This window comes from Pectinophora gossypiella, chromosome 28 (assembly GCF_024362695.1).
Source record: "Pectinophora gossypiella chromosome 28, ilPecGoss1.1, whole genome shotgun sequence".
NCBI classification, from domain to species: Eukaryota; Metazoa; Arthropoda; class Insecta; order Lepidoptera; family Gelechiidae; genus Pectinophora; species Pectinophora gossypiella.
The window spans coordinates 3,763,575-3,789,255 of NC_065431.1; the positions used below are offsets into that span (position 1 = coordinate 3,763,575).

The 25,681-nt window shown below is 41.1% G+C and overlaps 1 protein-coding gene and 1 long non-coding RNA gene across 4 annotated transcripts in view; both read left to right on the forward strand.

Annotated features, from left to right (window-relative positions):
* The first annotated feature begins 901 nt into the window (after window positions 1-901).
* Window positions 902-25,681, forward strand: part of LOC126379114 (uncharacterized) — an 82,062-nt gene continuing 57,282 nt past the window's right edge. For all 3 annotated transcript variants that reach the window (XM_050027721.1, XM_050027723.1, XM_050027722.1), the window contains exon 1: window positions 902-1,343. In XM_050027721.1, coding sequence (XP_049883678.1) covers window positions 1,313-1,343 — 31 coding nt within the window. In that variant the 5' untranslated portion in view covers window positions 902-1,312. The remainder of the gene's footprint in view (window positions 1,344-25,681) is intronic.
* On the forward strand, window positions 4,430-4,955 carry LOC126379303 (uncharacterized). Its single transcript, XR_007568292.1, has 2 exons — window positions 4,430-4,718; window positions 4,798-4,955. It is a non-coding gene; the product is annotated as an uncharacterized LOC126379303 (long non-coding RNA).

A 25,681-nucleotide genomic window follows, 5' to 3' on the forward strand; every position in this document is an offset into this window, starting at 1 on the left:
TTATTTATTATTCCATATATTAAAATAAAAGAATGTAGTTTTGGATGTTTTATTCGGATAATATCCTAAATTCCAAATCCTTAAATCCTCTTCACTTTCAACCTTCTGCTTCTTCAACCTTATTTCCCGAACTACAGAAACATTTATGGTACTTATCATCATCACCAGACCATTAACGTCCCCACTGCTGGGGCACGGGCCTTCCCTATCGATGGATAGGGAGATCGGGCCTTAAACCACCACGCGGGCCCAGTGCGGATTGGTGGTTTTAACGACTGCTAATGCAGCCGGGACCAACGGCTTAACGTGCCTTCCGAAGCACGGAGGAGTTCGAGATGAAAACTTTTTTTTTGTGGTCACCCATTCACTAAGACCGGCCTTTGCGAAAGTTGCTTAACTTCAACAATCGCAGACCGAGCGCGTTTACCGCTGCGCCACCGAGCTCCTCATGGTACTTATAAGTACCATAATATAAGCTCACGACATATAAATAATGATAATGACATTGAAAACTGCATGCAAATTAATTGATTTTCAAAATATTTTGATAATACTGAAAAAATTACGTGAATACCTACGCGTACAAGATTACTGTTATTTACCTGCTACACAGCATAAAAAGAAAAAGTAAAAAAAAACCTACAAAATCTCGTTCAAAAACCGAGTCAATCACCGCAACTTTATTGGCGTACCATTTAATCAGCATAAAAAGTAATTCATACAATATTGAAAACGACACGGTTCGTTTACTTTTATTACAACGAAAAATAACATCGGCGGCCAAAACAATCATTCATTTGAGAATAGGAACATATCTAGCGCCATCTGTTGGTAAACCATGGAACTACTTAGCAAAATTCGATCACGTGGTATCTCGCTCGGTTCTCACAAGAAAAAAACCTGTGTCGCCCAATGACGTATTGCTGTTTTTGTGCCGTGTTTAGCCCTCAAAACTAGTTGTTAATGTATTTTTTTACAACAAAATCGTCCCAAAATCATTTTGGATTAACAAGTGCAGTCACAAAGTGTTTTTAAAACCATTTTTGTAGTGTTTAAACTCCGTGTGACGTTTTAAAAGGTGAATGAAACAAGTACAAGTCACATATCATGTTTTGTAGCGTTCGAAACACGGAAAAAATGCGTTGGTAACATTAATATAAAGATTTGATTGTGAATTTCTAATTATGCACGTACTTTTATGTGTTTTGTGTGTTTGTGACATTAAGTAGAACGGTGGAGCAATGGGAGGCAGACTGGTTCACCCATATAGAGTGAAAATAAAAACAATTTGTGCCCAAGTGATTATAGGAAAATGGATTTAATCACAGACCTATCACCTCTGAGTAAGTACCGTCACATTCATTAATATCATAAAAGTGTTGGATCATTAAAATGTCGTAAAAATGCCGAAATATAAATTATAATTACCACGCTATGACAATACACCGATCTTTTATTTTGATAATAAAAGTATAAACAAAAACGATCGTCGTTATAAATACTTAATAAGCGATTTCTTCCAAACAACTTAAGGTTGTAACTACTAGTAAGGTCGAAGTTAGAGAGTAAAGAAAACAGAGCTTGCAATATTCATACTTATTGCTTTTTAGAAATTTCATACAACGTACCTATAAAGGTTTATGTATGAGAGAAGAAAGGGCAATGTACCTACCTACTAGGTACGTCATTAATAGTATTACCTATTTAATAAAAAAAGGTACTTATCGAATCAATAACTTTTTTTCACCAAAATACTAGGTACCTACTAGCAGCAAAAAATCTACTTGACATTCGCGGCCTTATCGCCTAAAGCGATTGATGTCAGGCGACACAAATCTAATCAATAAATTGGTAAAAAAATCATGTGCATGTAGGTAGAAAGTATTAATCATGAACATGTAGGTAGGGTACTACCTACCAAGCCACAGTGCATTTGAGTTAGAGGATAAGAATTCATTTTTAAAAGGTTTTTTTTAAATTCGTTAAAATACCTAGACCATAAAAAAGAAAAATATAATAATTGAAATTAATAGATAAACCTACCTGATACTTATTTTATATATTATGTTTTGTTTTTAAATACGATAATTTTTGCGTCTGGCTACAATCTCTCACGTAGGTACATACCTACCTAGATACCTACCTACCTCCTAAGTGGCGACTAGCAGTGAGCCCTAATGTGAGACTCGCTATCAAATGCCTTTTATCTCTAGTATTTAAAACTACCGTGGTAAGCAGAGATTACGGAATTCCATTTGCTTCGATCCTGACTCTTCTCTTGCTTCGTCCACATTCATCAATCGCTTCATACACGCACGCGCGCCGGTTCAGAGTAGATCGTACTGAACCTTTTCTAAGGACATCTCCAATATCATTGCGTTTTGTTACGTCGCGTAAAAAGGGGTTGCTATAAATAAATTCAAAAATGCTATTAAATAAAAACGACACTGCAACATATCAGTAGATCAGATACCCTTGTTATTTTCATTTATTATACACACCAAACAGGGAAAGAGATTTTCGTGGTCGACGATTTCCCTCAGGCTGCCTGTCCTAGTGGGTCGATAGCGATAAGCGCTGCCTGTCCATTTAAGCGGAGCGAGCTTGCGGAGCGGTAAAAGGGATAAATATTAACCAATAGGATTAACCAATCTCTATCCACTGCAGCTGAGCGGAGTTTTTATGCAATCCTATTGGTTAATATTTATCCGTTTCACCGCTCCGCAAGCTCGCTCCGCTTCAATGGACAGGCAGACATTCAGCGCCTATCGCTATCGACCCACTAGGGTCGATTAATTTTTTCAAATATTTTTCCTCTCAGACGACGCCCTGAGCCGAGGTTCGCGCCTAACTGGGCACCCTCAGGCCTGTTGTCTTAAACGTTGTACCGGGTGAGAGCCTTCAGCGCTCCCCATTTGTCCGGCCAAGTAGTTAATGCCATCTGCGGCAAATCTACAATAAGTCACGTCAAAAAAAAAAGAAAAAAAAAGGAAAGAGACAAAAGATTGAGAGTAATTGAGGAGAGAAGAGGCAAGATGAATAGACACTTAATAAGACATGACGATTATTAAAAACATCATAGAAGGCAAGCTACAAGGAAAGAGAGGAAGGGAAAGACCAAGAAGAGTTTAGATAGAGAAGGCGAATGTCGTGTCTTATAAGGAAGTTAAAGAATTGGCCTTTGATAGACAAGAATGAAGAATGCTACACCGACAGGAGCGTGGCTCTTTAATTAGTGATAAATAACAGCCTCAGTGGTCTAGTGGTTAGAGCGTTAGGCTCACGATCTGGAGGTCCGGGTTCGATTCCCGATGGGGACATTGTCGAAATCACTTTGTAAGACTGTCCTTTGTTTGGTAAGGACTTTTCAGGCTTGAATCACCTGATTGTCCAAAAAAGTAAGATGATTCCGTGCTTCGGAGGGCACGTTAAGCCATTGGTCCCGGCTATTAGCCGTAAAAACATCTCCACCAACCCGCATTGGAGCAGCGTGGTGGAGTATGCTTCATACCCCCTCCGGTTGATTGAGGGGAAGCCTGTGCCCAGCAGTGGGACGTATATAGGCTGTTTATGTTGTGTGTTGTGTTGTAAATGCATCCCTTAAGGGGATAAGCGAGACACGCGAACGAAGCCGCAGCTGACAGCTAGTTAGCTACACAAATAAAAAAAAACAATGGTAATTTCCCATGACAAACAATGGCTATAAAAAACATCCGTGTTTTATTTGTAGGAATGCAGTTAGGTAACAGCCTCTGTGGTCCAGTGGTTGAGCGTTGGGCTCACGATCCGAAGGTCCCCGGTTCGAATTCCGGTGGAGACATATTTGTTTAGGACATAGTTTGGTTAGGACTTTGCAGGCAGCATTATCTTGTTTTTCACACTGCTTTGTCCCCTAACCTAACCTGAAGATTTGTCAGGTCCAGATTTTTATAGAAGCGACTGCCTGTCTGACCTTCTAAGCCGCGAAGGGAAAACCAGCCAATGATACAGGTTAGGTCACAAATCTCCGAAAATGCATTTCGCGGGAATGTGGGTTTCCTCACGATGTTTTTCCTTCACCGCTGAGCACGTGATAATCATTTATGATCTAAACATGAATTCGAAAACAAATTCGACAATCAAGGCCTGTGCTGGATTCGAACCTGCGACCTCAAAGTGAGAGGCAAGCGTTCTATCAACTAGGCTACCACGGCTCGGCTTGCCATACTTAAAATACAAAATATATTTTTTTTGGGGATGCCAACAGACGCCGATCGATAGTTTCTACCGGGGTTTGTTTGTCGAACTGTATCTATCGACAGACGATCAACTTCGAATGTTCCCATCGGAAATCGAACCCAGGACCTCAGGATCGTGAGCACAACGCTCAACCACCGATCCACTGGGGACGTTACACATTTCGTAAACTCTCAGCTTCTCAAGATAAAATTGATATAGGTCTACCAGCATCTGATGGCATAAAAAAAGTAAAAAAAATATTGATTTTCCTATGGTAATATTAAACTGTCTCCTGTCATGTCGAAGTACATGTTTTGTCAACAATACTGAGATTTTCCAAAGATTCCTTGAAACTATTCTGAATTTCATAAGAATGTCGAAAAAAACCACTTCGATCACAAGCAAGAAAGATTGTTTACATTGTTTATTGTAAAATTAGTGAAGAAGCAGTTGGAGATCAACCGCAATCTTCGATTTTAAATCGCGTCCAAAGTTGACCGGTAAGTAGGACTAACTAGTCTTAATACTTGAATATATTTTTCCTATATTATTAGTTACTAACCTGTGACCTGTTTATAGGAGTTCCTAGCACTACCATACGACGAATAATTGCTGAAGGTAGACCGAATGGAAGTGTATTTAGTGCACCCGGTAAAAAGAAGAGAGGTGGAAAGAAAACAAATAACCAGGAGAGTTTTGATTTGGAAATAGCATAATATAAGTGATCTTTTCATAAATATTTTGTTTTTTTTTTATATATACCTACCTACACTAGCTAGATTTTGCCCGCAGCTTCGCTAGCGACATCTATCGCTTCAAGCAACTGTTGGAATCTAGAGGTTTTTCAGAAATCCCGCAATTATTTTCCCGGGATAAAAAATAGCGTATGTTCCATTCCATTTATCTCCATACAAAATCTCAAGTCGATCCGTTGCTTAGTTTTGACGTGATGAGTGGATAAACAGACAAACTCACATTCAGGCGTTAGCGTTCACAAGACGACCGGGCGGACAATACTGGACACGACAGGGCAAAAAATAGAACGAAAGCAATACTGTATTGCATACAATAAGTACTTTATATAATGTCCATATTGTCCGTCAATAGGTAAAAAATAAAAAGTATCAAGACGTTTTCATCCAATTACCCGAGTGTTGCTTACTATAGAAATTTTATTTCCCCATTTGCCATCAGATTCTGGTACACCTATACATCACAAAGTAACTGACCACTTCATGTGTGTGACATACATCTTTATAGCCTTACAGTCATACATTCATACATACATATATACATAATAATAAACAGTCAATAAACAAATTGAATAACTTGTGCGAAGCATGTCAAGGGACATGTCTAGTACAGTCAACGCCTAAAATACTGTTCAAAACATTTGAGCTACGCATAGGCCCTGATTCCTGCTGACACCTCCTAATTTTATTTTAAGTTTTATCATTCGCCGAATAGAAAAGGGACGGAGGATTGACAAACATTTAATTTTAAAATGAATGAATAGCCGGGCGAACAAAATAGTCATTTCACTGATATGCATCCCGTTTGACATGTGCTGTCAACTTAATTCTGTCGGGTTATTGGCCTATTTATTTTAGAAGGATTTTTTTTTAAATTTTTGCATAAAATTGACGTGTGTCCTATAAATTTTATGCATGTCGATTACCCAGCACTTTCCTTTCGGCGGATAAGAAAAAGACAGGTATAAAATAAAATTAGATGGTGAGTACAGTATATGCTGGAATCGGCCCCAAAGTCGTCTTACAGTGAAAGCCACGCAAGCGTCTTTTGAGAAATCATTTTTTTTTGTTTTGGTTTTCCCCGAAGGGTCAGGCAAAGGGAACTATGCCCATACAGCCATGTCTGACGTATTTTTTTTCTTGATGATTAATGAAATGATGAAAGGTGATGATGATGAAACCTAAGCCCCCACCCTCGGAGTAGACTCCTACTCCGAACCCCAAACGAATTAACTCAAAAGTCCGCATAAACTTTTGAGTTATGAAGCGGCTTCCCGGCACGAAGCGAAAATAGGCAGATACACTTTGTTTATTGAATACTCCAATATAATAACACTCTCGAATGTCTTCCGACTAACTTAATGCGATCATTAACCACAAAACACCACTTCGTATTAATTATTTAGATTACTCAATGAAGAAAGCAACTGTCCTGTTCCCGTTTCCCGCCGAAAAGCCCAGTGAAAGCCACGCAAGCGTCTTTTGAGAAATCACATTCGGATGTGATTTTTTTTTTATTGACAAAACCTGGCAATAGACACGCTAGTTTCCATCCAGATTTAAAATTGTAGTTTCAGTTTTTACCTGGACTCAAAATACAAAGAACCTCATTTTACACGGACACCACACATTGACGTTATCATACACGTGCATCTGTGTGTGTGACGTCTGACGCCATACTATTCAAGACTAAACTGTGTTCGAGGAGGGTTAGGTAAACCTAGCTGAAATGTAGTAGCACCTGGTTTTTATCATTTAGGTAATCATTAATCTTATAAGAAGCTTTTTTACACAAAGTAAGCTTCATATGAGATTTAAATTTATTTTCTGACAAATTCATAAACCCAAGAAAGATAAAATTTATGTTCTAAACACCTAAATAGTCTACATATTGTTAGGGTTCGTTATGTTTATTTAATTATTATTAGATTAAATAACTAATAACAGGCGGAATGAAGTCGTGAATCTGTGTCACAACTTTATTATTTTTAATTTGACGCTGGCAGTTTATTTATTTTGTTTTTACTTTTGATTTCTTCTTTTTAGAACGGGAACGTTTTCCCGCCTTTTTGAAAGGCGGTAGCGGTAATTGGGTCGTGTACTAGGGTCAAGATAAATTATGAAATTCTGATTACTAAATAAAGGCAGAACAAAACTAACGAAGAACATTTTATTTTTTCTATTTAACTGATTTATAGATGTAAAAAGAAACTTATTAATTAATTTAAATCAAGAAAAACGTATTAAGGAATCCGATATTATATTTACGTTTTTCTATGACGTCACAGTGACGCCATAGTAATTTCGTGTTTTGACGTTTAGTAAAAAGTAACTGTTACAGTCAGTTACAGTTAAAATTATGAAATTCTGATTTCTTACTAAATAAACTTATCTAAAACTAACGAAAAATATTTTCTTTTTTCTATTTAACTTATTTATGAAAACAATAAGTCCGAATTTTTATCACGTTTTTCTACGTCGTTAGTGTGCTTTTTCATTCCAATTCCATAGTAATTTCGTGTTTTGACGTTTAGTAAAAAGTAACTGATTAGACTAGTTGGAAACTAGTGTATTTTATTTTGTTCGATTGCGGTAATCTGCTGTGAAGAGTTGGAGAGTCAACATTGCTTATGTAAAACATAATATTATTCAAGAGAATTGTTGAAATGGTCGATTATGACATGCAGTAATTAGTATAGGTACTTAACAATAATCAATAGTACTTATTAGATATTGTGATAGTCACCTGGCCTTACATAAATCGACCTACTCTTATCGCTATCGGCCCACTAGGGTCGGAAATCAGAAATCAAAATCATTTATGCAACGTAATTATCATGGATAAACTTGTTGAAGGTCAATATAACATTTTTGAATTTACGTCATTTCGCAAGGTGTTATGGCTGAGGAGAAGAAATGTCTAGAAACTGCAACAGCAACACATCTTTTAAAAACCAATGAGGGTATACATTACAAGTTATTTAATAACTAGAGGAACACATTCAATACCAGACATTTTTATCATTTAGGTAGTCATTAATCTTATAATATAAAGTCGATTAATTCTTTTAAATATGATCCTTCGACGAAGTATTTAACACTATTTGAGGCAAATCTTAAAAAAAACTTCCCACCAGCAATCAAACCTAGAACTTCTGCATCAAGAGCCGAATGCTCACCTACTGGACCAGTGGGCAAAGACCTTCCCTTGATTCCTCCACGCAATCTACATTAAGTCACGCCAAAAAACATTAATTAACGTCCTCACTGCTGGGGCACGGGCCTTCCCTATGGATGGATAGGGAGATTGGGCCTTAAACCACCACGCGGGCCCAGTGCGGATTGGTGGTTATTAACGACTGCTAATGCAGCCGGGACCAACGGCTTTACGCGCCTTCCGAAGCACGGAGGAGCTCGAGATAAAACTTTTTTTTGTGGTCACCCATCCTATGACCGGCCTTTGCGAAAGTTGCTTAAAACTTCAACAATCGCAGACCGAGCGCGTTTACCGCTGCGTCACCGAGCTCCTAAAAAAAATATATTGAGTAATATTTTCCATTTCATTTTTTTTTTTTTTTTTTTCATTTCATTTCATTTCATTTCCAGCCTGACTGTACAATATAGTGTCGAAACGAAACGTACTCAACAAGAGTACAATAGAGTGGATTCAGTTAGTTAATGTTATCAGCCCACCATTATCTACTTGTGGAAAACGGTGTCCGTCTATCGGGAACAATACAATACAATACAAATACACTTTATTGCACCAAAATAAAATAAAAAATACAAAAAGACTTTTAACTAAGTACGTACAGCAGTGGATTTAAAAATAGATTAAGTACATCAAGCGTTAACAGCCTCCGTGGTCTGGTGTTAGAGCGTTGGCCGATTTGGAGGTCTGGGTTCGATTCCCGCTGGGGACATCGAAATCACTTTGTGAGAGTGTCCTTTGTCCAGCGTCCGGGGTGTGTCCAAGGTTTGTCCAAGATATTCACAAACCTATGGATACTATACGTATGAATGATACGCTGACCAAAGTAATATCCGCTCGGATACAGCTAGTGTTTTATTTTGATAGCTATCTGGACCCAAAGCAATATATATGTCGTGGCCAGATCTTAGAATTGATCATTTCATGATGTGCTCGACCATTTCATGAAATGGTCATATTTCTTGAAATAGCCAACTTAAGTTGACCACATCGTTGAAACGTCAACGTTTAATGATATTTCAATGAGTCCATATTATGTGGCGTATATAAAAATATAAAAATGCGAATAGTCGATTATTTTTTTAGGTTCAATCTATTCATCGATTATAATATCAATTAAGTTTTAAATATAATCGACACCAGCGCCACTACCGGTGGATAATGTTACTAATTTTACGATATGATTGCCAACGTTTGGCCATATCATGAAGTAATCATGCAATTAGTCGATCATATCGTTAAACGTTTTGTGTTCATTGATCTGGCCAAACTACATCATGATGTGACCAACGGATGATATTCTATATCATGAAATATGACCATTTCATGTAATGATTGAGCACATCATGAAATGATCAATTCTATGATCTGGCCACGACATATACACCGAGATAACTCACGCGTCTTATCCCCAGCGGTATATAAGGCAAAGGTTGGCGGCAGGGCTGACAGAGGAAGACATAGAAGGCCGTCATCATCATCAATTTAAGAGCCACGCTCTTGTCGGTGTAGCATTTCCCATTCCAGTCTATCAAAGGCCAATTCATTGACTTCCCTATAAGACACGACGTTAACCTTTTCTTCAATCTGTTACATGTAAGCTCTTCTTGGTCTTCCCCAAGAAAAACGAAGAACGTATATTGACCAAATTGGAAATGTCCTTAGGAAAGTTTTAGTAACCTAGAACCTGCGTGCGTGTGTGAAACGATTGACGTGGAGGAAGCAAAAGAAGTGTGTCAGGATCGAAACCAATGGAACTCCATAGTCTCTGCTTACCCCAGTGGGAAATAGGCGTGAGTTTATGTATGTTTGTAATCCTATGTGGGCTGGTATGAGCTACAGATCCTTAAAATACAACTTGCAGCCACTTTTGATACAAAATTCTTCGGATGAATCGTAAGGTAGGTGGTCAGTCTAAATGGACACAAACAGCCTCCGTGGTGTAGTGGCTGAGCGCTGGACTCACGAATCGGAGGTACCGTGTTCGAACCCCAGTTTTGTTTCTTTTTTGACGTGACTTATTGTAGATTCTTCACAGATGGCATTAATTACTTGGCCGCGCTGGGGCTCTCATCGGGTACAAAATTAAAGACAACACGCCTGATAGGGATAAGCGCTGAATGAGGGAAACCGTCGAACACGCCGGCGGGGTAGATGTTTTAAAGAAAGACCAGGTCAATAATACTTTAAACCGGCGAGCATGCATGAAATCTTTAACGAGAGTGGAAGATGAAAGTTTAATTACAAAAAGTCTCTTAACTAAGTACATGGCAAATGGCGGCCTTATCGATTAAAGCGATTTCTTCCCGACAACCATAAGGTGAGGAAAAATGTAAAAAGAATTGAAAGATACTGTTGAGTTGTTGTTGTTACTAAGTGGAATTCTGTAGTAAGTGGAATTCTGTGCTCTCTACCTAACCCAAAGGGGAAATGGGCGTGAGCTTATGAATGTATGTTTCCAACAAGCCATGCACTAGGACTGCATAATGCATTCGTAGATTGAATTGAGGTTGCATCTTTCTCACGATTCACAAACTACACCGTCGTGCAGATCTAAATAGGTAGGTATTATACTTTTAAAATGTATTTTTTTTCTAAACTTACAAGTTAGAGATTAAAAAAACCTTTTATGGATAATTTTATCATATTTATTTGTAACTATTAAACTAGTCTAAGGCCGGGTTTCTACTGACGCGGAGAAGAGCGGAGATGTGCGGATTTGACCAATCACAGCGTTCGAGAGAGCGAAAAACGAAGACGCTCTGTCACTTTCTCCCTCACGGTGATTGGTCGATTCCTGCGCATCTCCGCATAGCTCCGCGTCAAAAGAAACGCAGTCTAAGTGATTTGATTTTAAAAAGTCTTTATTATCATTAAAGGAAAAAGAGTGCAGTCTCTGTAACTTGCCCCTTCCGTCCTGCATTGCCGTACCGATGGCTCCCATCTCCGTCACTGCCCCAGTAGGCAGACTCTCACTTCGAATGTCAGCACAGGCCCAAACCAATGATTTTCAATCAATCAATCAATAATACTTTATTGCACAACGACATATACAAAGGATATAAACATACGAATAAAAACATAAGTACAATAGGCGGCCTTATTGCTTAACTTGTTTTCGAATAAATGTTTGGATTATAAATGAATATCACGTACACGGTGAAGGAAAACATCGTGAAGAAACCCAAATTCACACCACACAAGAAGACAGCACCACCATCGTTGACCAGTCCATACACTCAATTATTTGTATTTCTCGTGTATGTTGTTTTTATTATATATTTTGTTTGATTGTAAGTTGTGTGTTACTCTGTGTTTTATATTATATATTTGTTATTTGTTTTGTATTTGTTACTGTGGTGTCCCTTTATAATAAACGTTTCTTTCTTCTTTCTAAATTCCAGAGAAATGCATTTTCGGAGGTATGTCAGTTGTGACTTAACCTGTATTGGGCTAGTTGAGCCTTCGCGGGTTGGAAGGTCAGACAGGCAGTAATGTCTCTTCGGGATTGATGACCCGACCAATACTGGTTTGGTCACATACCTCCGAAAATGCAATTCTCTGGAATTTGGGTTTCTCACGATGTTTTCCTTCACCGTTGAGCACGTGATAATCATTTATGACCCAAACGTGAATTCGAAAACTAACACCGTAAACCGTAAACGCAGCCCGGAAAGTTCCTCAGGGAAATTTTATAAGTGTAGTCTTTAGTTTTGCAAGTCAGTGTACCTTTAAATACAGCCTGTAGGTAGGTAAAGGTATACTTAGAAACCAGTTTGAGCTATTTAAAGATTTTTATCAGTGTATTAAAGATAGCTGCTGTTATTCAAAGCATTAAAATAATGGAAACAGCCTCGGTGGTCCAGTCGCGTTTAGCTCACGATCCGGAAGACCTAAGTTCGATTCCCGGTGGGGAAGTCTAACTAAAAATTGCTTTGTCCTCTTCTATCGTGTGGGTTGTGAGGTCGAGTGCCAACCCCATCAACCCATCAGGGTTACTATTGAGCCGCAAAAGGCCCCTGACATGGCTCATGTAACGACTACTTACTTATCAGTAAGTAGTAACCGGGACCAACGGCTTAACGTGCCTTCCGAAGCACGGATCATCTCAAAAATTCAAAATTCAAAAATATCTTTATTCAGTAGGTAACATAGTTACACTTTGAATCGTCAATTTTTACATAACGAACGTCTCATCCGCCTAAAACTACTGCAGCTTCTCACAACCTGTATAGCCGGGGAAAAGAAGCTGCAAGAAAAACCTCGGCACAGGGCCCTAGACGTTCTTTAAAAAAATAAAAATAAACATAAAATATTGGTATACAATTGAGTAATTTAGCTGCCTAATATCAGTTCTCAGACAGTTAATCCCATGCATTCATATCTTCTAAATAATCACTAACTTTATAATAACCTTTTTTGTAAAGTTTTTGTTTAACTAAGTACTGTCTTAAAACAGTTGAAAGGCAAATTCTGAATGTCAATGGGAATCTTATTGTAAAAACGTATACATTGCCCCTTAAAAGATCTTTCTTTCGGATAATCAGGTAATCAGTCTGTAATGTCCTAGCGTGACAAAGTGATTTTTGTGATATGTCCCCACCGGTAGTCGTACCCCTGGACTACGGAGGGCGTTTAATCGCTTTGTGAGAACGTCCCTGATTTAGGTAAGACACTGCAGGCTGCAGTGGTCTTTTTTTTGACGTGACTTTTAGTAGATTTGCCGCCCGGACAAATGGGGAGCGCTGCCCTCAGCGCTCTCACCCGGTACAAAAACTTAAGACAACAAGCCTTGCCCAGTTGGCGCGAACCTCGGCTCAGGGCGTCGTCTGAGAGGAAGAATATTTGAACGAATTAATCGACTCTAGTGGGTCGATAGCGATAAGCGCTGTATGAGGGAAATCGTCAAACCACGCTGGCGGGGTCGGTATCAGGGTTCTGTGTTTAGTGTCGCGAGCTGATTGACCGCGTCTATGGCTAAAGTAATCGGGTCGTCGGGATCGTATATTACGTCTTTCGGACGCCGATACTTTTCAGTACCGTCTCTGAGCGGGATGTATTCGGAAGCCGCAACTACCAGGGAATTTGCGACACGGCTCATCACCTGGTACACTGAAAACTTTGTGCTGGCTACCCCATTTGGGATGTAGTCGTGAGCTGTATGTTACAATAAAGGCAAATTGCTAGAAATCGGGTTGAATTTGAACATTTTTTATATATAAATTGACCTTAATGTAATCTTTCGAACGGTTTCTAACAACTTAATAATTTACCTTGAACTTTGAACCTCTGAAGAATAGTCACGCCGAATCATGTTAAGGCTATATTGCTTTGCCTGATCTATCGGGTTTAGGTATAATTTTTTTGTTGGTCCCGGTTACTACTTACTGATGTATTTACGTAGTCGTTACATGAGGCATGTCAGGGGCCTTTGGCGGCTCAATAGTAACCCTGACACCAGGGTTGATGAGGTTGGTAATCCACCTCACAACCCACATGATAGAGGAGAAGAAGAAGGGGCCTTTAGCGGCGCAAGAGTAACCCTAACATCAGGGTTGATGAATTCGGTCATTGATCTTACAACTCATACGAAAGAAGAGTGCGACTGGCTGGTTACATGTTACCTATCACTCTCTGACAATGACTCAGGCGATACAAATGTATCCAGTCAGGGTCATAAAAATATCTTTCTAAATGCCTATTATATCTTTTATTTGCTTACCGAGCAAGATATTTCTGTTTGCATTTATAATGTTTAATGTAATCGAAACTGAAGCAACAGAAACTGCTGTTTAGCAATAAGGCCGCCTATTGTAGATAGATAAAATACTTGCTTTGCATTGTACTTATGTTTTATTCGTTTGTTTATGTCCTTTGTATATGTTGTTGTGCAATAAAGTATTATTGATCGATTGATTGAAGCGACAGACAATAATACTTCATATAGTAGAGAGCCGTGATAGCCCAGTTGGTAGAACCCTTGCCTCTCACTTTGAGGTCGCAGGTTCGAATCCAGCACAGGCCTAAACCAATGATTGTCGAATTTGTTTTCGAATTCATGTTTGGATGTCCTCAGCGGTGAAGGAAAACATCGTGAGGTAACCCACATTCCCGAGAAATGCATTTTCGGTGGTATGTGACCTAACCTGTATTAGGCTGATTTTCCCTTCGCGGGTTGGAAGGTCAGGCAGGCAGTCGCTTCTGTAAAAAACCGGATCTGTCAAATTTTCAGGTTAGGTAAGCGGACCCTTGTGAAAAACGGGATAATGGTATATATCTTGAAACCTGACAGATAGTTTTTGTTTATTTTGTGAAATGTGACGTCACACGAAGCGCAATCATGGCCGCCCGTGTTTCGGATCTTGCAATACACAGATAAAAAAAATCGCATTTTTATTTTGTAAAATATTCGAATGGTCACAGTTTTATAAAAAAAAAAACAAAAAAAAATAAATAAATAAAAAACAAAAAAAATAAAAATGATTTTAATAAAAAAAAAAAACTATTAGATAAACTACCATTATGCGACAATTATTTATATATTATATTTTATTGTTAGAACTGTCAAACAGCCAATAGGGTAGTTTCCAACTAGTCAAATCAGTTACTTTTTACTAAACGTCAAAACACGAAATTACGAGTACTATAAAATTTGTATGAAAAAGCACACTGTGACGTCATAGAAAAACGTGACAAAATGTCGGACTTATCATTACGTTTTTCTTGATTAAATTTTATATCATCATCACCAGCCCATTAACGTCCCCACTGCTGGGGCACGGGCCTTCCCTACGGATGGATAGGGAGATCGGGCCTTAAACCACCACGCGGGCCCAGTGCGGATTGGTGGTTATTAACGACTGCTAATGCAGCCGGGACCAACGGCTTAACGTGCCTTCCGAAGCACGGAGGAGCTCGAGATGAAAGCTTTTTTTTTATGTGGTCACCCATCCTATGACCGGCCTTTGCGCAAGTTGCTTAACTTCAACAATCGCAGACCGAGCGCGTTTACCGCTGCGCCACCGAGCTCCTCAATAGCCATAGCACTTATCTACAATTTATAAGGAATTCATTGTCCACCTTTGACTTATTGATTAAAATTCATAATTTTAAGTTTACGCGGTTATTATCATAATTAAAACACATAATAACGGGTTCTTACCGCGTTTAAATGGGGATATGAGACTCCCGATATTTCGACACTGTTGCAAGTGCCATGATCACGGGATGACTGTGACTCATATCCCCATTTAAACGCGGTAAGAACCCGTTATTATGTGTTTTAATTAAAATTCATAAATAAGTTAAATAGAAAGAAAAAAATGTTTTTCGTCAGTTTTAGATCTGTCTTTATTTAGTAATCAGAATTTAACCTAGTAAACAAATTTGGAACCCCAGATACGCAACTTACGTTGATCGTATCGAAAGTATACAGAAAAAGTTTGTTCGCTACTTATGTTATCGTAGTAACGACCGCTATGAGTCTGCTGGTTACTACGACCAGTGTAGAAAACATCACCTTCTTCCACTGATGAAACGTCGAGAAATTGCCGATCTGATATTTTGTTAAAAGTTGCTTGTAATTCAATAGACTGCTCAGAACTTGTCCCTAACAGGACCCTCAGGTTCCACCAACCCCTTTCTCTACCTTCGGCCTCAACAAACTATAGACAGAACACCTATGTATGGCGAGCGTGTAATAATTTCAATAAACTTTGTAAGGAAGTTGATCTTGACTTGTTTAACACCGGTTTTGCAGCGGCGAGGAGATTACTCAGTCAAAGGTTTTTTGATGCCTAATCTTCTTTTTATGTTCTTTATTTTAACTTTAATTTGCCTGTGCACAACTCTCTAATATCATATTTACTAGTTTAGGATTATCAGTGGAAACCTGTAATTAGTTTTCAACTGTTATGTTTTTTGTCTACTTTCTGTATTTTATAACTGTTGGTTTTCCTTAAATAAAATAAATAAATAAAATAAATAAACGATCCAATTGAAGATGTTTCAAAGTACCCACCAGTCCATTTCTCCACTTTCCGTGACAGCCGGGTAGCCCTGATTAGAGCGGTCCAGTTGGACCACTTGTCCGGACAAACTGGTTTCACTTCCTGCACGTGAGCTACGAGCTATTTAGCGAGCCAGTTCAAATATAATGCTTAGGAAAAGTAGAAAATTTGTGTGCCGATTTCTAAAAACATTCAAAGTTTTACTTAATGCTCACATGACATTGGTGCTTCACAACATGGTATAAGAAAGCCAGGTATGCGCATTTTTTTGTTTTGGTTTTCCCCGAAGGGTAAGGCAAAGGGAACTATGCCCATACAGCCATGTCTTACGTAGTTTTTTTCTTGATGATTAATGAAATGATGAAAGGTGATGATGATGAAACCTAAGCCCCCACCTTCGGAGTAGACTCCTACTCCGAACCCCAAACGAATTAACTCAAAAGTCCGCATAAACTTTCGAGTTATGAAGCGGCTTCCTGGCACGAAGCGAAAATAGTCAGATACACTTTGTTTATTGAATACTCCGATATAATAACACTCGCGAATGTCTTCCGACTAACTTAATGCGATCATTAACCACAAAACACCACTTCGTATTCATTATTTAGATTATTTAATGAAGAAAGCAACTGTCCCGTTCCCGTTTCCCGCCAAAAAGCCCCAGGTACGCTCAATCCTATGACAAGCCGCCATTGCTAGCCCATTCATGACGTAAGTGTTACCATTCAATTGGTATCTCCAACATTCCAAGGACGTAAATTTTATTATTGAAAATTAAGTGTTTTACTGACTAACGTATTTAATTACTATTGTAAGGGACACCCCCTCTATACTACCGGCCTACCCTGCACCGTCTATATAAAGCTAGAGCTTGAACCAGAGACGCCATTTTGCTTGACGGCGCTCGAGGTGTTCGGACGTATCTCCGTTGGTTGTTAAGGTCACGTGAGCTATTTCTATTTTTCGCTATTTTTGTAAATATTTGATCAAGTGTGATATCGTTACATTTTGTTATTTAAATTCATTACAAGTTGTAATCAGTTTTCGTTTTTATTTGAAATAAATTATTGTTAAAAACATTAAAAGTTAAGTTTTTGTTAAGAATTGTTTTTTTTTTAATTTATTTCCACTTCTGAAACTAAAATCAGAAGTGGGATAAAGAACTTGTTAGCCCACTTGAAACAAAAACAAGAAAATCGTTATAAGTAAATCAAATAGTGTGACGATTACCCACTTGATTTATTAGTGTTTTAACTGTCCATTTGAATTTATTTTTGTGTTTGTGTGGTGATTATGGTGCGTGACGAATCCCGTGGCCGTGAACGGCAACACACCCGGGGTAGGTCGCGTAAGCGACGTAGTTCTCGAAGCAGGCGAGTTCCGCGGACTAGATCCCGCGACCGCAGGCGTAGTTATTCGCGAGGTAGCTTAACTACTGAACGGAGTGTTTCGCGAAGTGGCTCACGTGTTCGAGATCGACGAGATTCGTACGGTTCTGAGAGACGTTCGCGTAGTCGGGTTAGGCGCCGCGTGCGCGACTCGGTGCGTAGTCCCCGTCGACATCGTTCGCGAAGTAGCACCTACTATAGGTCGAGATCACTTTCACGTAGTAGTTCGCGACGACGACGTCGGCGTCATACACGAAATAATACCCGTGATAGGTCACGTCACCGCTCGCGTAAAAGCCCGTGTGATATACGCGGCCCAAATCCGGTTCCTCCCGAAACACCGCAACGACATCCATCCGTGGCGTCAGGCGTTCCGTGCTCCGAGGCATCTACTCTAGCACATGCTTTGATGCAGGCTATTAAGAACATGCAACCTGCGAAGTCACAACATTATTATGTGTCTAACTTTGACCCTTCTATAAATAACATCGAAGCATGGTGCGAAGAAGTGGATCGCGCTAGAGAGGCGAACGGATGGAGCGATCATGAGTGCCTGTCACGCGTAGCCTCATGTCTAAAGGGTGACGCTAGGGTATGGCTCAGCGAGTGGGTCACTAATGATAGAACATGGTCTAATTTTAAGCTAGAGTTTAAATCTCTCTGCCCCAACCAACTCGACTTTGCCAACATTTTATTTGAGGCTATGAAAACAACTTCCGATAAATATCCAACCTATGCAGAGTATGCACGTCGTACCTTGCTGCGCCTACGAATTGTTCAAGGTTTAAGCGACGAGTTGAGAACACTTATTGTTATCCGCGGTATAGATAGTCCTCAGGTACGTGCGGCTGCCGCCAATGCAAACTTAACCCCGGACACCATAGTTTCATTTCTCTCAATTTACACTAAGCCTAATCTGGCGAAACGAGACAACGCGAGTAACTTTAAAAAACAGGGCCAATCAAAGTCTTATAACGCCGGTCCGAAATGTTTTTCATGTAACCAACGAGGACATGTTAGCCGTGATTGTAAGCACCCAAAGTCTAACACGGCCCCTAGCGCACAGCCCGGGCCCAGTAATATATGCACATTCTGTAAGAAACAGGGACACACCGAGGACAAGTGTTTTGCCAAAGCCCGATCAGAGACACGAAATCAACGAAATGTTAATCTGTGCTCCTATCGACCAAATCTTCCCAAAAACAACGACATAACTTGCGCGGTGGTAGATGGAGTACCGTTAGATGTACTCATTGATAGTGGCGCCCTTGATGTGTCTCTCATTTCTGCAGATGTCCTAAAACACATTTCGTCCCAACCTAAGCCAGGACGCTGTGTGCTGAAGGGCTTAAGTGACAAAGAAATAGTCGCCACGTCTTACGTCACCGTTACGGTTGAATTTAGTGATGTATCCATTGAAGTTGACTTAGTAGTAGTACCAACTCCCTTGATGAGCGCCCCCGTCATAATTGGCACTGATGTGCTGAATCGTGACGGAATAACTTACGTACGCACCAAAGACAGACAATATCTCACGCGTAGCGACACTTGCGCTTCTGTGAACACCGTTGAGTCTGGCGATCAAGTAAAAATAAACACACCCCTTCAAGGCGAGGAGTTGAAGAGCCTTATGTCTGTCATTGGTGAGTATTCTGACTTTCTAATCTCGGGCACTGCTGCCACCACCGTTCGAACGGGAGAGATGGAGATACGACTTACTGATCTAACACCGGTAGTGTACAGGCCGTACAAGCTCTCCTATCAAGAGAAGCTTAAAGTTCGAGAAATTACTAATGACCTTTTGGGCAAGGGTGTAATTAGACGGTCTAAATCGGAGTATGCGAGTCCAATCATCCTCGTAAAAAAGCGGGACGGTTCTGATAGGCTTTGTGTCGACTATAGGGCCCTTAACCGAGTCACGGTAAAAGATCGTTACCCTCTCCCGCTGATCGACGATCACATTGACAGACTAGGCGGTTACAAATTTTTTACTAGCCTCGACATGGCGACTGGTTTCCACCAGATTCCCCTTAAAGAAGAGTGCATACCACTTACCGGTTTCGTAACGCCAGAAGAGCACTTCGAATATGTTAGAATGCCGTACGGACTAGCCAACTCACCCATCGTGTATCAGCGAATAATAAACGACACTTTGCGCGATCACATTAATGAGGGCAACGTCTTGGTTTACGTAGACGACGTACTTCTTCTCAGCAACACCGTCCAGGAAGGAATCGAATTACTACGCAAGGTGATGAAGACCCTTACTACCGCCGGCTTTTCGATCAATCTGCGAAAATGTTCGTTCCTGGTAACCGAGGTGGAGTACCTAGGCAGGGTAATAAGTCAGGGTCAGGTTAGGCCGAGTCCGCGAAAGGTAGAAGCGTTAGCTAATTCCTCACCACCAGAGAACGTTAAACAGGTGCGTCAGTTCCTGGGCTTAGCAGGGTACTTTAGACGCTATATAAAGGACTATGCTACAAAAACGGCCCCCATCGCCCATTTGCTTCGTAAGGACGCCAAGTTCATCTGGACACCTGAATGTGAAGCCATTCGTCAGGACATAATCAAACATTTAACGAACGAGCCAGTTCTCGCAATTTTCGACCCAAATCTTACCACCGAAGTCCACACGGACGCGAGCAGTGCAGGTTACGGCGCCGTCCTTTTGCAGGTCCACCCAGATAAAAAGAAACATGTCGTTGCCTATTTCAGTAGGTCCACTCAAGGAGCTGAGAGCAGATATCACTCCTATGAGTTGGAGACGCTCGCTGTCGTTAAAGCACTCCAAAATTTCCGACATTATCTCGTAGGGTCAAAATTTGTGGTCGTTACTGACTGCAACGCGTTGAAGTCCACCGAACGTAAGAAAGATCTTCTACCACGAGTTGCTCGCTGGTGGACTTATCTACAAGATTTTGAATTCTCGATTGAATATCGCAAAGGTGTAATGATGCCTCATGCAGATTATTTAAGCCGCAACCCCGTGGCCTCTGTCAATCAAATTTCTAAACCCCGAAACTGGGCTCAAATTGCACAGTCCGCTGATGAAGAAACCCAAGATCTAATTCAAAAACTTCAAGACGGTCATTTAGATGCCGATCGTTATTCCGTCCAAAATGGTATTCTGTACTACAAGTACGTCCCAATAGGCGAGCAGCCTCGACTGCTATGTTACGTTCCCAAAGGCCACCGACTCAGTCTTCTCAGGGTGTTTCATGACGAACATGAACACATCGGCTCAGAAAAGACCCTCGACCTCATTCAGAAGCATTTCTGGTTTCCAGGCTTGAGACGCTTTGTAGCAAAATATGTGAGTCATTGTCTTGTATGCATTTCGCAAAAGAGAGTTCCCCGTGCACCGCTACAACCCATTACCTCGTGGGAAAAACCCGACACTCCATTCCACACCGTGCACGTTGACGCTCTGGGTCCCCTGCCTGTGTCCGAAGGATACAAATTCGTTCTTCTTATAGTGGACGCCTTCACTAAGTTCTCTCTGCTGTACCCCATTTATAGACAAGACGCTGTCGAATTAAAACGCGTTGTTACGCAAGCTATTTCCTTGTTCGGGGTGCCTAAACTCATGATAACAGACAAAGGGCGTATGTTTGAATCCAATGACTTCGTCACGTGGATCAACGAGCTTGGTTGCGTCCTCCACTATATAACTCCGGAGATGCATCACGCCAATGGTCAGGCTGAACGATATATGCGGACCGTTCTTAACATGTTGCGCATACAGGCGAACTATAAAAAAGCGTCCTGGTCAGAGACGCTGTGGAAACTTCAATTAGTGCTTAACATCACGAAACAGAAGACAATCCAAGCTTCGCCGCTGAATCTCCTCATTGGCACAGAAGCGACAACTCCTGTCATTCGCGCGCTAGTGCGTGACATAGCCATCGAAAACTCGTCACCCAATCGAGAGGCCTTACGAGAAATCACCAGGAGTCGAGCCCGGGAACTACTAACGAACAATCGATTCAACCAAGACGAACGAGTGAATCGACGGCGTCATCCACCTCGCCAATTCAACATTAACGATCATGTGTTCGTTATGAAGTTTTCTCAGTCGACAGGAAAACTCGATCCTGGTATGCGGGGCCCCTACAAAGTGATAGAGGTTCTGCCCAGCGGACGCTACGTACTCCGTTTGCTGAGCGGCGGCTACGGCAAAACAACACAGGCTGCGGCCCAGCATATGGTGTTGTGGCGGGGCGAGTGGTGCCCAGAGTCTTGTACAGCGTTCTTTGAAGGTGAGATACCTTTGATGATCTGGTGTAAGTGTCAGTCGCTCTGGTACTGGTCACTCAGGTGCTTATCGCCTGGCGTTCGTCGCTGCACTTTGCCTTTTTATGTTTTGCTATATCGCCTGGTTGGTCCCAGGGCGGTATCATGAGCTGGTTCCAGTTCACACGTATGAATACGGTCTACGTGCTGAATGGGCTTGCACGTACGAATATGGTCTGCGTGGCAAGTGGCTTGACGTTCGAATACGGTCTGCGTCAAGTCAGCCGGTCTTATGATTCACACGTATGAATACGGTCTGCGTGTTGGGCAGGCTTGACGTTCGAATACGGTCTGCGTCAAGCTTGTCAGCGTAACAGCTCACACGTATGAATACGGTCTGCGTGTTGAGTAGGCTTGACGTATGAATATGGTCTGCGTCAAGTCATGTTGCAGGTGAACTGGTAGCAGCAGGTGAGCAGTTCAGCGAGTAAGCCTCCCTGGAGAAAGATCGCACAGTACGACCTTGGCCGGACCTGGTAAAACAAAGAGAGACGTCTCTTCCTTTAAGAATAAGGGATTAAATGATTGATGATGCGTGATGAGTTTGAAAGTCTGATGTATGAATTAACTGAATGATGATCGAAAGAAAGGTGTAACAGGTTGAGTGCTCACTTAATTCCTTTGAACATTTGCAATAAAAACTTTTTTTCAGACGAGAACGTGAATGATGATGAGACTTCACCCGCAGGGCCCAGCTATATAGCTAGCCCTATACCAGTGCTAGACGACGACGAGACCACGTCGGCAGGTAACGCTACAGCGGCTGACCCTTCTATGCCCCTGCTAGACGACGACATGGACGCTGGACCAGCGGCGCCAGGTGTTGCGGGTCCCAGCACTCTAAGGGACTGTGTCGAGGACGACACCCTGTCAGGAGAGGCCGTGTAAGGGACACCCCCTCTATACTACCGGCCTACCCTGCACCGTCTATATAAAGCTAGAGCTTGAACCAGAGACGCCATTTTGCTTGACGGCGCTCGAGGTGTTCGGACGTATCTCCGTTGGTTGTTAAGGTCACGTGAGCTATTTCTATTTTTCGCTATTTTTGTAAATATTTGATCAAGTGTGATATCGTTACATTTTGTTATTTAAATTCATTACAAGTTGTAATCAGTTTTCGTTTTTATTTGAAATAAATTATTGTTAAAAACATTAAAAGTTAAGTTTTTGTTAAGAATTGTTTTTTTTTTAATTTATTTCCACTTCTGAAACTAAAACTATTATTATTTGTCACATATTTAAAAATCATTCAAACTGTACGTAAATTTTACTTAAAGTTTAAAATTTCCTTGCAAAGTGAATTAAAAACATTGGACGTGGGTAATATTTTTTTTACGAAATGGCAACGCAGGGTCGGATGACGTCAGCTGGGCTAACCTTGAAATGCTAGCTGTCAGTTTTGAGCATACCAGGGGCCTGTTTAATAAAACTTACAATTGTAAATTACAATGACAATTTGATGTACATTGCGGAGTGTGTGATCACGAATATTTTGCAGTTTCATATTAGCTACGTAATGAACATCAAATTGTCGTTGTAATTTACAATTGTAAGTTTTATAAAACAGGCCCCTGGTCTTCTTATACCATGCTTCACATGACATTCCTGCAGACACCATCTAAGTACCCGTCATTGTCTTATCCCCCGAAAAGGAAAAGGACGGATAATTGACAACGGTTACTTTTAAAATGAATGAATGAACTCGGGCGAAAGAAATAGGAGCTGGTATGCAACCTATATTTTTTTTAAAAAGAAACATTAATTTTGCGACAGAAAATTCCACTTGATATTAACTCGGAATCATGGTCTGAATCATCCCCCAAAGTATTCGTTACCATGGTACTAACGCCCTGTATAAGTACGTACAGTCATGCGCAATATAATGTACCCACTTTAGGACTCTGTCGCACTAACATAATTGACATTTAGTGAGACTTACAGTTCAATTTGTCAAAAAAGTTAATGTGACATGGTACCAAAGTGTATACATATTAATGCTCGTGACCGTACGCGTACCGCGCGTTGCTTTTTTTTTCACTTCCAGTTCCAAATGCAAGTTCCAATTTGTCCCTCACCAGTACCATATTGGTTCGTAAAGTATAAAAACTGGCCTATCACACTTCACAGTGTCAGATAAAACGTGTTAGTGGTAACTTGATACTTGAAGTATGGCCAACGATAGTGTCATAGGGGCCACGAACTTTGATGATATGCCCACGTATATTTGAGGGGTTTGTTAAACAGATAGATGTGTCTCGTGCACGTCACGTGACAGACCCGTAAGTTACTAGAACCTTCTGGTAGATACCACGGCTAGTAAAGTTCTACAAAAAAAATAAACGTTACCATAGCATCGCGAAGAAAAAGATGATTCCGTGCTTCGGAGGGCACTTTAAGTCGTTGGTCCCGGCTATTAGCCGTAAAAACACCTCCACCAACCCGCATTGGAGCAGCGTAGTGGAGTATGCTCCATACCCCCTCCGGTTGACTGAGGAGAGGCCTGTGTCCAGCAGTGGGACGTATATAGGCTGTTTATGTTTTATGTTAACTGAGCATCACGCCTGTATCCTTAAAGGGGTAGGTAGAGTTGTGTAGTAGATATAAATTAAATACACCCACTCCTCGCCTTTGTCCGGCCAAGTAGTTAATGCCATCTGCGGCAAATCTACAATAAGTCACGTCAAAAAAAAAACTCCTCGCCAGATATGTTCAAGTCCCATGCAATAGGGGGCGAGCCTATAGCCAATAACCGGGCACAAATCCTGGAAACCAGTGATATAAATTATTTATTTATTCTTCTATCGTGTGGGTTGTGAGGTGGAGTACCAACCTCATCAACCCTGGTGTCAGGGTTACTATTGAGCCGCCCAAAGGCCTGACATGACTCATATAACGACTACGTACTTACATCAGTAAGTAGTAACCGGGACCAACGGCTTAACGAGCCATCCGAAGCACGGATCATCTTACTTTCGGACAATCAGCTGATCAGCCTGTAATGTCCTAACCAAACTAGGGACCACAAAGTATTTTTTGTGATATGTCCCCACTGGGGATCGAACCCGTGGCCTTCCAGATCGATTAACGAACACTCTTACCACTTGACCGTCGATGCCGATACAAACATAATAGGTAAGTAGTAGTCTAGACAACATTACGTACCTATTGTTTGATGTCACATAATGACAAGTTGGGTATTTTTATTCACTTAGGTAACCACATAGTTAGACGCCTATTTCATCATCATCAGCCGTACGACGCCCACTGCTGGGCATAGGCCTCCCCCAAGGATCTCCACGACGATCGGTCCTGCGCTGCATCCAGCGGCTTTCCGCGACCTTCACCAGATCGTCGGTCCACCTTGTAGCGGGCCTACCCACTGAGCGTCGTCCGACGCGTGGTCGCCATTCTAGAACCTTTCCGCCCCAGCGGCCGTCGGTTCTCCTCGCTATGTGTCCTGCCCACTGCCACTTCAGCTTTGCAATTCTCCTAGCTATGTCGGTGACTTTAGTTCTCCTGTGGATCTTGTCATTTCTGATTCGATCGAGCAGGGAAATACCGAGCATAGCTCTCTCCATTGCCCGCTGAGCGACACCGAGCCTCCTCACGAGACCCAGACCCATAGACGCCTATTTACCACTTCATATCTCTCTCTCTGTCTTCTCTCTAAAGTAATAAAAGTATCTGGAGGTCCCGCGTTCGAATCCCGATGGGGAAATATCACAAAAAATACTTTGTGATCCCTAGTTTGGTTAGGAAATTACAGACTGATCACCTGATTGTCCGAAAGTAAGATGATCCGTGCTTCGG